General features: G+C 58.3%; 2 protein-coding genes across 2 annotated transcripts; one reads left to right on the top strand and one right to left on the bottom strand.

Annotated features, from left to right (window-relative positions):
* Positions 1-306: 306 nt before the first annotated feature.
* On the top strand, positions 307-8,698 carry TAOK2 (TAO kinase 2). The gene is made up of 7 exons (XM_007534677.3): positions 307-315; positions 987-1,409; positions 1,489-1,692; positions 1,954-2,193; positions 5,341-5,553; positions 7,203-7,385; positions 7,462-8,698. The coding sequence occupies exons 1-7, from the start codon at positions 307-309 to the stop codon at positions 7,981-7,983; spliced, it is 1,794 nt and encodes a 597-aa protein (XP_007534739.3). The 3' UTR covers positions 7,984-8,698.
* Positions 8,699-8,792: 94 nt separating this feature from the next.
* Positions 8,793-11,971, bottom strand: HIRIP3 (HIRA interacting protein 3). The gene is made up of 7 exons (XM_007534676.3): positions 11,831-11,971; positions 11,638-11,758; positions 11,410-11,524; positions 10,316-11,214; positions 10,049-10,217; positions 9,841-9,939; positions 8,793-9,749 (listed from the first exon to the last, which is right to left on the bottom strand). The coding sequence occupies exons 1-7, from the start codon at positions 11,890-11,892 to the stop codon at positions 9,589-9,591; spliced, it is 1,626 nt and encodes a 541-aa protein (XP_007534738.1). The 5' UTR covers positions 11,893-11,971; the 3' UTR covers positions 8,793-9,588.
* Positions 11,972-12,057: the final 86 nt, after the last annotated feature.

Genomic DNA, 12,057 nt, shown 5'->3' with positions numbered 1-12,057 from the left:
CCTGAGCTGAGCAGTACTCTGGTATCTCTCTGTGTATCTTGTTAAAGTAAATAAGTGTTTTTGCATAACCATTATGTTATTTCCCCAGCCCTCCTGTAATGTTTGGTACTTTGTAGTACTGTGCAAAGTGACTGTAACTTTGAGGTGTGTGTGTGTGTTTGTGTTCCCGTAACTTTGTCCTCAAATTAGCCCCAGGAACTAATAATGGGATCCATTGATTTGGCTTCTTGATAATAGGCCTAATCTGAAACTTTGGCCGGGCTGGGGACATAGCGTGCCAGGTAGGGCACCTGTCTTACCGTGCGCATGGCCCAGGTTTGAGCCCCAGAACCTTGTGGGAGGTGTTAGGACACTGGAGGAAGCTCTGGTGCCGTGGACCATTTTTCTCTGTGTCTCTCTTCCTGATTGAAAAAGCTGTCCAACTGGGGAAATTATATATGCACCCGGCCCCCAGCTCTGCAAAATAAATAGACCACACTCTGGATAAGTGCACCCAAGGCCTCCTCTCTTATTATTTCAACATCTCATGGCCTAGATCTCAGCTCTGTATTTGGGCTGTCATGGCTTCTCAGTATCTGCTGAAGGGAAGGGAAAACAGTACTGATTGCTTCCAAGAGTGTTCTAGACATTATTATGCACTTGTCAAACTTCCATGGCCACAGCCCCCTGGGAGGACATAGTATTACCCCATTTAACCGTGAAGAAGCAGGCTTTGGGTCAAATGGTCAGTACGTGGCAGATCTGAAATGGGCCAGGTCTGTCTCATGAGTCTCTGAATGAATCCAAGTGCTGTTCCCTTTTCCCACCTTTTCCCATCACCTGGCCTGTGAAATAGCCGTTGTCTCTATTACCCGGGTGAGGAGAGGAAGCAGGCTCAGAGAGGTGAGGTGATGGTTGAGGAAGGTCCCAAAGGAGATCTGAACCCGTGAGTCTAAAACCCACATTCTCCCCATATAGCACCAAGGCTCTGCGTGTTAATAGAGTAGGTGGCCCAAGGGGGAGCCCCACTTCAGTTCCTTCCCTCCCCCCTCCGCCCTCCACAGGTCAGCCGGCAGATCCAGGAGCATGAACAGGACTCAGCCCTGCGGGAGCAGCTAAGTGGATACAAGCGGATGCGACGGCAACACCAGAAACAGCTGCTGGCCTTGGAGTCACGGCTGAGGGGCGAACGCGAGGAGCACAGCGCCCGCCTGCAGCGAGAGCTCGAGGCACAGCGGGCTGGCTTTGGGGCTGAGGCAGAAAAGCTGTCCCGGCGCCACCAGGCCATCGGGGAGAAGGAGGCTCGAGCCGCTCAGGCCGAGGAGCGCAAGTTCCAGCAGCACATCCTCGGGCAGCAGAAAAAGGAGCTGGCCGCCCTGCTGGAAGCACAGAAGCGGACCTACAAGCTCCGGAAGGAGCAGCTGAAGGAGGTGGGACAGGGCCGCACTGGTGGGCAGGGCTCATGGTGGCGAGCCAGGCCTGACCTCGCTCCCCTCCACCCCTGTCCAGGAGCTCCAGGAGAACCCCAGCACACCCAAGCGGGAAAAGGCTGAGTGGCTCTTGCGGCAGAAGGAGCAGCTACAGCAGTGCCAGGCGGAGGAAGAGGCGGGGCTGCTGCGGCGCCAGCGCCAGTATTTTGAGCTGCAGTGTCGCCAGTACAAGCGCAAGATGCTACTGGCCCGGCACAGCCTGGACCAGGACCTTCTGCGAGAGGTAGACTGCCTGTTGCGGCTCCCTCCCGAGTCCCATGTGTTTTGTGTGTCTTCCTTCCCTCTGCCCTAATTTGTGTTTTGGCTTGGCTTCTCGTGCCCGTCAGAACCTTTAGGCCAGCCACAAGTTTGAGACCCCTCCACCCCTCAACTCCTCACTCGCCCTCAGCTCCCTTTGCCCAAGAGTCCTGGGGGGAGTCCCACTTTCTTGATCCCAGCACATCTTCCTGATCGGGCTCCGGGCCCTGCCTCCCTCTTGCCTCAGGACTTGAACAAGAAGCAGACACAGAAGGACTTGGAGTGTGCGTTGCTGTTGCGGCACCACGAGGCCACTCGGGAGCTGGAGCTGCGGCAGCTCCAGGCCGTGCAGCGCACACGGGCCGAGCTCACCCGCCTGCAGCACCAGACAGAGCTGGGCAACCAGCTGGAGTACAACAAGCGCCGCGAGCAAGAGCTACGACAGAAGCATGCGGCCCAGGTTCGCCAGCAGCCCAAGAGCCTCAAAGTACGTGTAGGCCAGCATCCCCCGGGCCTCCCGCTCCCCATTCCTGGGGCTCTGGGGCCACCCAGCACAGGCACCCCTAGAGAAGAGCAGCCCTGCTCAGCTGGCCAGGAGGCAGTCCTGGACCAAAGAATTTTGGGAGAGGTGGAGGAAGCAGTTCCAGAGGGAAGGATTCTGGGAGAGGAAGGGACCACTTTGGAGCCAGAGGAACAGAGGATATTGGGGGAAGACTTGGGAGCCAGTCCACAAAAACATAGGAGTTTGGTTGAGGAGGAAATCTGGGCACTCCCTGAGGAGGCAGAGGAGCTTAGAGTCCCTTCCCTGGTGCCCCACGAGAGGAGCGTCGTGGGCCAGGACGCGAGCGGAGAGTGGCGGTTGTGGGAGAAGGAGGATGGGGACTTCCTGGATGAGTTTGAGCTTGACTGGGCCCAGGGCCCAGCACTGACCCCAGTCCCTGAGGAGGAGGAGGAGGAAGAGGAGGGGGCTCCAACTAGGACCCCAAGGGATCCTGGAGATGGCTGCCCCTCACCAGACATCCCCCCTGAGCCCCCTCCTACACATGCAAGGCCTGAGCCTGCCAGCCCGCTCCCTGGCCTCCTGTCCCACGGCCTGTTGGCCGGTCTCTCCTTCGCGGTCGGCTCCTCCTCTGGCCTCCTGCTCCTCCTCCTGCTGCTGCTGCTCCCACTGCTGGCAGCCCAGGGTGGCGGTGGCCTCCAGGCAGCTCTGCTGGCTCTGGAAGTGGGACTGGTGGGCCTGGGGGCCTCCTACCTACTTCTTTGTACAGCTCTGCACCTGCCACCCAGCCTTTTCCTGCTCTTGGCCCAGGGCACCGCACTGGGAACTGTCCTGAGTCTGAGCTGGCGCCGAGGCCTTGTGGGTGTGCCCCTGGGCCTTGGGGCAGCCTGGCTCCTAGCTTGGCCAGGTCTGGCTCTCCCTCTGGCGGCTGTGGCCGCCGGAGGGAAGTGGGTCCAACAGCAGGGCCCCCGGGTGCGCCGGGGCATATCGAGACTCTGGCTGCGGGCTCTGCTGCGCCTGTCACCCATGGCCTTCCGGGCCCTGCAGGGTTGTGGGGCTGTGGGGGACCGGGGCCTATTTGCACTGTACCCCAAGACCAACAAGGATGGCTTCCGCAGCCGTCTTCCCGTCCCTGGGCCCCGGCGGGGTAATCCCCGCCCCAGACGACACCCACTGGCACTGCTGACAAAGTGTTGGGCCCTGTGCAAGGGCTGGAACTGGCGCCTGGCACGGGCCAGCCAGGGTTTGGCCTCCCGCCTACCCCCCTGGGCCATCCACACACTGGCCAGCTGGGGCCTGCTCCGGGGTGAACGACCCAGCCGCATCCCCCGGCTGCTGCCTCGAAGCCAGCGCCGGGCAGGGCCCTTTGCCACCCGTCCACCAGCCCCGGGAGGGTTAGCTGGACGGAGATCCCGCGGCCGCCCGTCCCGGGCTCTGCCTCCCTGGAGGTGACCAGCGAAGCCTCCCTCCCTCCCTCCCTCCCTCGCGCATTGAGCACTTTATCGCCCACGACTCAGTGAATCTCTCCAGTCCGGGTCCACTCCTCCCTCACCCTCCTCAGAACACACTCCCACCTCGCCCCCAGCCCTCCAGGCCTCTAGTCAGGCTGCCTTCTCCACCGTGGAGTCTGAAGCCTCACTCGTTCTCCTGACACTGTCCCCCTAAGTTATTGCTGTTCTCCCACTGTGTGCGCTCATCCTCACCCTCATCGACTGGGGCCTGGGGCCTGGGGCCAGGGGCGGCCGGGGGCGGGGAGAGTCATGGGTGTTTTTTTTGTTTGTTTGCTTTTTTTTTTTCTTCTCTTTGATTTTGTTTTTCTGTCTCCCTTCCAACCTATCCCCTTCCCTCCACCAACCAAAAAAAAAAAAAAAAGACAAACACAAATAAAATATCTGAGCGGAACTATACCTTTGGCCCAGGCTGCCTCTGTCTGCTTTGTCCTGCCGCCTAGCCTCCCCGGTATGCCCCCCAGTCTGGACCCTTGGCCCCCAGTCCCATGACCTCTTCACCCCCATCTCCGTGACCTCTACCCCTTTCACTCCTTAGCCTCATCCTCTCTGCCTTCATAGCTTCATTGCACTATGACCACCACTAGCTTGGGGGTCTGGGCCCCGGTTGAGCTCCCACAGGACTCCTTGACCCCATGGTCCTGTTTGTGAATTCCTTCCAGAGCGAGTACTAGGTCCTAGGTCTTTTTGTCCTTACCTCCCCCTCCCCCCACCATCTTTTCTCCCAGCCCACGGTCTGCATGGTTCCCTTTTATCTGGAAGCTAAACTTCTAGAAGGTGGGGGTTGGGACTGCTAACCCCTCACAGTAGGGTGTGGTGTCCTTGGGGGTGGGGGTCAGGTAGAGAGCTGGGGACTGTGGAGACGGGCTGGTTGTGGACTTGGAGGGGGGGGACCTGAGTGCAGAAGGGGCTGGGCCAGCTTGTGGAGATGTGGTCAGGGTGGTGGCTGCTGGCCCACTGCACATGTCGGGCCCTTTCTGGACACCTCCTGTGCCCCTTGCCCATTTGTGGCCTGAGACGGGGCAACCCTTTCTTCTCCGTCACTCAGCTTGGTGCTTATCCTCCTTCCCTCCTCCCTCCCTGAGGTGCCAAACTTGGGACGTCCTCTGTCCTTTTTTGTTTTTATTATTATTTAGCTGTGTTGCTGTCTCCCACGGGTGTGTCCTGCGCCTAGTCTGTGCTGTGCACATTCCCGTGTCTGCTCACACGCTTCTCCCTGGGTCATGTCTCCCTCTCTGCATGGTCAAAGCTGCCTGTGTCCACTAGGCGCTCTGTAGATTCTCAGTTCCCGTCCGTGAACTCTGTTGCTCTTCCTTGTGAGTTTTGCACCCAACTCTTTAGACGTGCTCTCAGAAACTGTGGTTTTCCTGGCCTCTCTTGCTCATCAAGAACTGCCTCCATCTCTTTCAACAATCTCATCTCTCCGTGTCTGTCTGCGTACAGCTCCCCCGCCCCCTCTGTCTAACATGTTTTCTGTTTCTCTCCCTCTCCCTGTCTCTGCATCTGTGTCCACTCCTCTTTCCTCTCTCTCTCTTCCCTGCTCCCCCTCCCCTGGTTGTTCTTCCTCCTCTTCCTCTGCTCTATCTATCACCCGTCCCCATCTCCCCTTGGTCCGTCCACTGCATAGTCTAAGGAGCTGCAGATCAAGAAGCAGTTCCAGGAGACGTGTAAGATCCAGACTCGGCAGTACAAGGCTCTTCGAGCACACTTGCTGGAGACCACGCCCAAAGCTCAGCACAAGAGCCTCCTTAAGCGGCTCAAGGAAGAGCAGACACGCAAGCTGGCGATCCTGGCCGAGCAGTATGACCAGTCCATCTCGGAGATGCTCAGCTCACAGGCGGTGAGGCCTGGGCTCCGGGGAGGGAGCGTGGTGGTGCAGGCTGGCGTCTAGATGGTCACAAGAGACACATGCATGCAGGCGTGGAGGGTGGAGAGTATTCTTGGGGAACTCAAGTTAGTACTTTCTCTTTAATTTTTAAAAAAATTTTTTCTTTTTTGCCTCCAGGGTTATTGCTAGGGCTCGGTGCCTGCACCAAGAATCCACTGCTCCTGGAGGCCATTTTTTCCCCTTTTGTTGCCCTTGTTGTTTATAGCCTTGTGGTTATTATTATTGTTGTTGGATAGGACAGAGAGAAATGGAGAGAGGAGGGGAAGGCAGAGAGGGGGAGAGAAAGATAGACACTTGCAGACCTGCTTCACCACCTGTGAAGTGACTCCCCTGCAGATGGGGAGCTGGGGGCTCAAACCGGGATCCTTATGCCGGTCCTGGTGCTTTGCGCCTTGTGCCTTGTGCGTTAACCCACTGCGCTACCACCCGACCCCCAATTTTATTTTTTAAATCTTTTATTTTGCCATCAGGATTGTCATTGGGACATGGTGCCAGCACTACAAATCCACTGCTCCCAGAAGCCGGTTTTTTTTTTTTCCCCCTCCTCCCTAATCCTTATTATATAGGACAGAGAAATGGAGAGTGGTGGGGGAGAGAGAGACACCCTGCTTCACCTGCGGGTGGGGAGCAGAGGCTCCAACCCGGGTCCTCATGCTTAGTAATATGTGTGTTTAATCAGGTGAGCATGCTTGAGTGCACACATACTCTGTCAAGTTTATTTTATTTTTTACCAGAGCATTGCTCAGCTCTGGCTATGGTGGTGTGGGGGATTGAACCTGGGACTTTAAAGCCTCAGGCTTGAGATCTCTTTTCATAACCATTATGCTATCTACACCCCCCCCCACTCTGCCCCCGCTGCCCTCTCAAGTGTTTTCTTAAAGTCTTGACAAAACCAACCTATTTTACCACAAACCAAGGGAAGAGCGCCTATAATTTTTCCTAGGCCCGAGTATGTGTGAAGCAAGAGCACATCAAAGTGCTAATGGCCCTCAGATCAATTTACTCAGGCCTCCGGGATTGTGTCGATGTTTTTGAAATTTTTACACCTAGCACTGGGATGGGCCACTGAAAACACAGCCTCTCACATTGCCATTCTCTCACCCAATCTCCATTTTCAGGAGTGACTCGTTGATTTGTTTTTTTGTTTGGTTTTTTTTTAAAGAGAGGACCAGGGGATCCCTCTGATATAGGCGATGGCCAAGAGTCCAACAGCTCATTCACTGTATCGCTACTAATTTTTAAACAAAAGCAGATAGGTCAATACACACAGCTCTTTTTTTTAAGCAGCATAGACTTTTCCACGGCACGGATGTAGCATCGTTCCTTTAACCCATCCCTTATTGGTGGACATTTAGGTTGTTTCCAGTGTTTTGCTATTACACCGCGTCAATGAACACAGCCGAGCACACGTGCAAGTATACCTGGGGGATAGATTCCTGGAAGTGTAATTGCTGTGTGTCACAGGGTATGACGACCTTTCATCTTGATAGATGTTGAGACTGGCTGCTGCTTGAAATCTTGGGCCCAGGCCTACCTGGGGCAGGGAGGACTGTGGGGGTGAGGGAAGCAAGCCCTGAAATGCGTTCTTTCCTCTTCTCCAGCTGCGACTTGATGAGACCCAGGAGGCAGAGTTCCAGGCCCTTCGGCAGCAGCTTCAACAGGAGCTGGAGCTGCTCAATGCTTACCAGAGCAAGATCAAGATCCGCACGGAGAGTCAGCACGAGAGAGAACTGCGGGAGCTGGAGCAGAGGGTGGCTCTGCGGCGGGCACTGTTGGAGCAGCGGGTAAGAGGACGCGGCCCCGAGGGGTGGGAGGGCAGGCTCCCCTCCCCGGGACTCTAACTCTCCTCTGAACACGCAGGTGGAAGAGGAGCTGCTGGCCCTGCAGACAGGGCGCTCCGAGCGGATCCGGAGTCTGCTGGAGCGGCAGGCCCGTGAGATTGAGGCCTTTGATGCTGAGAGCATGAGGCTGGGGTTCTCCAGCATGGCTCTGGGGGGCATCCCGGCCGAGGCTGCTGCCCAGGGCTATCCCGCTCCCCCCCCTGCCCCCGCCTGGCCCTCCCGCCCTGTTCCCCGTTCGGGGGCACACTGGAGCCACGGCCCTCCTCCACCAGGCATGCCCCCACCAGCCTGGCGTCAGCCTTCACTGCTGGCTCCCCCAGGTCCCCCAAACTGGCTGGGCCCCCCAGCACAGAGTGGGACACCCCGTGGTGGAGCCCTGCTGCTACTAAGAAACAGCCCCCAGCCCCTGCGGCGTGCAGCCTCTGGGGGCAGTGGCGGCGACAACGTGGGCCCGTCTGCCGCTGCCATGCCGGGACCCCTGAGCCGAAGCACCAGTGTGGCTTCCCACATCCTTAATGGCTCCTCTCACTTCTACTCGTGAAGTGACGGTGGACCAGCAGATGAGTGGGGCAGGGGTGGGTGGTGCCTGATCCTAGAGGGCACCGAGCTTGAGGCCCACCCAAGGGTGGGGGGCAGAAGACTGACTCCGGCTCCCCTCCAACTTTCTCATTTCATGAGCTTCTTGGGCTGGCCAGTGGCCCAGGGCAGCTTGGGCAAGGGGGCCTCAAGGCTGACCGGGAACCCCTGCCTCCCCACCATGGTGCCAGCTCTCTCTCCCCATCATGGCCTCGGGAACGGAGGGAGATTACGTGTCAAATATTCATCTAGTCCCCTGGGGGAGGGGAAGGGTGGGTCTAGATATATTATATTCAGAGAACTATACTAGCCCCTGCAGTGGGGCTGTGGACTGGGGATGCCAGGCCCCCCAGACCTGGGGTGTTGCAGAGCAGGTCTGGGGTCTGGGTGGGGAAAGTGGAAGGAAGACGCCTTCCTGTGAAAGGATCAGGACGGGGTCTTGGGGTCAGGATGCCTGGGTCTCTCCATTCCCCTGTTGCTGTCCTGTGCAGTCTTGTCCTGTTTTTTTTTTTTTTTTTTTAATTGAGATCTGAGCTGGGGAAGGGGAGTTGGGAAAGACCTTGGAACTTGGAAGGGACTGCTCCTGGGCCTGGGGGCAGTCATGGGAGCCCCTCCCAGCTAAGGGGCTGGCACAGAGCCCCACAGCAAGCTTTTAATAAACTGTTGGTTATTCTAACAGACCCCAGGACTCACCCTTTCTGTCTGAGATATATAAGGAAACTTCAGTGGTAGGTGACATCATCATCACCTGTAAATGAGTATTGGCAGTGCAACTAAAACTTTCATTATTTTAATGACTTCAGAATGCCTGAAGCTGGAGATTTAAGGTGTCACCGGTCCCTTAACCTTTGCTTATGCCTCTATCACTCCCAGAAGGCTCCCTTCTCATGTGGGCCCGACAGTTCACGCTTCCATGTACCAACAGCCTCAACAGCAAGAACCCTGGAGCGCCCGGCCTGTTGGGGAGGGCATCACCAGCCTCTTCTGCCCCAGATAACCTGTCCCTTGAGAAGTGCCAGGCCCTGCGTGACCTCACTGGTGTGCTCTGGAGGCAGAGCCCTAGGCCACATACCCAGCCCTTGAAGGCTGCAAGTGTTGACCCACAGGTTAAGTGGCTCTTTCCAGAAAAAGGAAACTAGACACCAGCCGTTCCCAAGGTGTGTCACTTACATCCTCCTCCCACTTCGACATTAGGTTACTAGCCACAGCTCCAGGAAGGCCAGAGCCATACTCCTCTTGGCTGGAGTCTGATGGCAGACTGGGTCCTGGGGTCTGAAGACTGGGATCTCTGGAGAACTTGAGAGATAAAAGGGAGATAGAGTAACTAGCCTCTGTCCTGGCCCAGCATGTCGGGGGAAGAGCAGGGGACCAGTTTTGATAAGCTGAGTTAAACACTCCTTTAATAAGAACAATAATCCCTGTAAATACCTCCCACTGAGTGTAAAACTGAGTAGGATCCCCACAACTTGTGTCCCTTTCTTCTCTGAAGAAAGTTACTTCTGTGCAGGCAGAGTAGGGACAGGGGTGCTATGTACACTTTCTACAATGTGAAAGGGGGCTCAGGGAGAGCTTAGTTACTCTCGCCATCGCTGCTGATGATGCCGCGCATGTGGGACCAGTCTGGGGGTGGCCGGCGGGGTTGCTCTTCCTCTGAGTCCAGGGTCCGGCGGTACAGCTCCCCTGACGGAGTGGCTTCAGAAGGGTTCCATGCGGTGCGCCTGCGCGGCCGGCCTGGAATTGGGGGGTCGGGGAAGGAGCAGATGAGCTGTCTGAGACTCCATGCCCCACTGCTCCAGGGGAGGGAGCAGCCGGAGGCTCGCACCTGAACAGTGGATGATGTTGGTGACATCCAGGGAGGCCACCTCAGCTGCTTCCTCCCGCTGTTCCTTCAGGACGCGGCATTTCTCTAGGGATGGGTTACCTGGGGCAGAAGAGACTGGTGATGCCCTCCCCAGTAGCCCGAGCACCCGGGCCTCCGCCTTCATGCCCAGGGTACCCCTCCTGCAGCCCCCAAGCACTTCTGGCCTCACCCTTCATGCCCAGGGCTTCCAGCTCAGCCCGGAGCACACTCAGGCGCTCCTTGTGCGAGCGGCAGGAGCCCAGCAGCTTCTTGTAGTTCCGGTGGGCACCACAGGCCCGGATGTAGCGCTTGAGCCTCGTCACGGCCGGGTGGTCTTCCCCGCGGCGGCCAGACCCAGCCTGGCAAAGAGACGGCAGAGGAAGCCCAAGCCTCCCGGGCTGGGCTGAGGGGCTCCCTCTCCCCTAGTGGTGGCCTCCCAGCCCGTCTTCACCCTCACCTTCCCACCTCTGGGCTCCGGACTGCCGTCTGTGGAGGAAGAGGAGCTCCGCGTCCTGCTTTTCTTGGAGTTCTTCTTGGAGGAGCGGTTCTTCCTCTCCCCTTTGGGACTCTCCCCGGCCTCACTGTCACTCAGCTCCCTCTCAGAGTCGCTGTCCCCGCTGAGCCTGCCCGCTTTGGCCGTCTTCCCTTTAGTAGTAGATGTCGCCTTCCCCTGGCTGTCTTCCCTGTCGTCCTCGCTGCTTCCACTCTGTCTTTTCCTGCCCTTGCTCTGAACCCTGTCATTCTTTGGCTCTTCACCGCTGCTGTCCCCACTGCCTGTCCCCGCTTGTTCCTCCGGTGCCTCTGTATCCTCACAAGCTGACCTGTCACCTCCATTGCTCTGTACTCTGGGTGTCCGATCCTCTGCCTCCCTCTCCTCTTTCTCCTCCTCTTCCTCGCTGTCCTCCCTTTCCCTGGGGCTAGCTCCACTCTTTCTCCCTGCCTTCCTGGTCCTCTGGATTGGTTCCTCTTCCTCCTCCTCCTCACTGGCCTGTTTCCGGCGAGCTGAGGCCTTGCCTGATGCCGGCTTGCTTCTTGCCACAGGTTTCTTCCTGCTCCTGCTCCTGCTCCTGCCTTTGGGCTCCAGTTTCTCCTCATCTTCCTCTTCCTCGCTGCTTCCTCCCTTCTGGGCCTTACTTGCTCTGGCAGAACCCTCCTCGACACTGCTGTCCTCACTGCTGTCCTTCATCATCCCCTCCTCCTCCGATCCCATCTTGGCAGTGACATCCTGCTCTTCTTCCTCATCGCTGCTCTCACCTGCTCTCTCGGAAGCTCTCCTCAGACTTGCCTCAACTGCAGTCATCCTTTTCTTTGCAGCTGGGCCAAGGCACTCGGGACTGGAGGCCTCGGAGCTGGGCTCTAAAACGTGGGGAGAAGCGAAGATTGGGACAGGTCCCCTCCTGGCCCTTCTCCCTGGCTTGGATAGGTTGTCTCTGATGGAGAGAAAGGCAGCAGAAGACAGCTAGCCGCTCGCTGGTCTGACTCACTTGGTTTGGGGCCACGACACATGAACACAGCGACACTGACACTAACCCGACTAGCAGGGGCACTAACCCGACTCTGAGTTGAAACGAGGCCGTTTTCGCTCCGGGTCACTACAGGGGCTGGGAGACCTCTTCACCTTCTGGGCAAGGTCTGGCTTCTCTTCCCTGCCGCCAGCTTCATCCACCTGCGGGGGCATCGGGGAGGGAGGCACGTGTGCCCTGGGGTCCCGCCCGCCCCCTCGGCGCAGGCCCCGCCCCCTCGGCGCAGGCCCCGCCCCCAGCCCGCTCGCGCCCCCACCTGTGTCTTCAGAAGCTCCTCCTCCACCAGCCGCTTCAGCGCCTGCTTCTCGTCGGGTTCCAGGTGGTCGCGGCCCACGTGAGCCAAGAACCTCCGCCGCACGATGGAGTGCGTCAGCGTGCTGCGGGGACAGCGCGTCAGGCCCGGGTCCCCGGCCCGGCCCCCGGCAGCCCGCCCCCAGCTCACAGTGCACCTGAGGTCCGGGCGGCCTCGGAAGAGGCTCCGGGTGAACGCCAGCATCTCCTCCCGCGCCATTTTGCCCCGCTCGAGACCGGCGACTCCCGCCTTTTTTCTTGGCGGCCTCCGTCAGCGCGTTTGACAGCAGTGTGCGCAGGCGCCGTGCGGCGAAGGGCCGTTGAGGGCCGGTGACCGGCCGCCTGGACCAGGAGCTCAGCCGCACGACTTGCTGGCAGGGCCCGA

The sequence above is a fragment of the Erinaceus europaeus genome, chromosome 15 (assembly GCF_950295315.1).
Source record: "Erinaceus europaeus chromosome 15, mEriEur2.1, whole genome shotgun sequence".
Taxonomy (NCBI): domain Eukaryota; kingdom Metazoa; phylum Chordata; class Mammalia; order Eulipotyphla; family Erinaceidae; genus Erinaceus; species Erinaceus europaeus.
Note: the sequence above shows the minus strand (reverse complement) of the source record. Positions and strands in the feature narration are given on the sequence as shown.

Bases quoted from the DNA above. Each gene is read 5' to 3' on its own strand.
- HIRIP3 (XM_007534676.3), bottom strand. From the start codon at position 11,892: ATGGCGCGGGAGGAGATGCTGGCGTTCACCCGGAGCCTCTTCCGAGGC. The intron at 10,218-10,315 runs GTGAGGGTGAAG...TCTCTTTGCCAG, and splicing joins CGGAGCCCAGAGGTGGGAAG to GCTGGGTCTGGCCGCCGCGG. The intron at 9,750-9,840 runs GTGCGAGCCTCC...CCCCAATTCCAG, and splicing joins CAACATCATCCACTGTTCAG to GCCGGCCGCGCAGGCGCACC.
- TAOK2 (XM_007534677.3), top strand. The intron at 1,410-1,488 runs GTGGGACAGGGC...ACCCCTGTCCAG, and splicing joins GGAAGGAGCAGCTGAAGGAG to GAGCTCCAGGAGAACCCCAG. The intron at 2,194-5,340 runs GTACGTGTAGGC...TCCACTGCATAG, and splicing joins AGCAGCCCAAGAGCCTCAAA to TCTAAGGAGCTGCAGATCAA.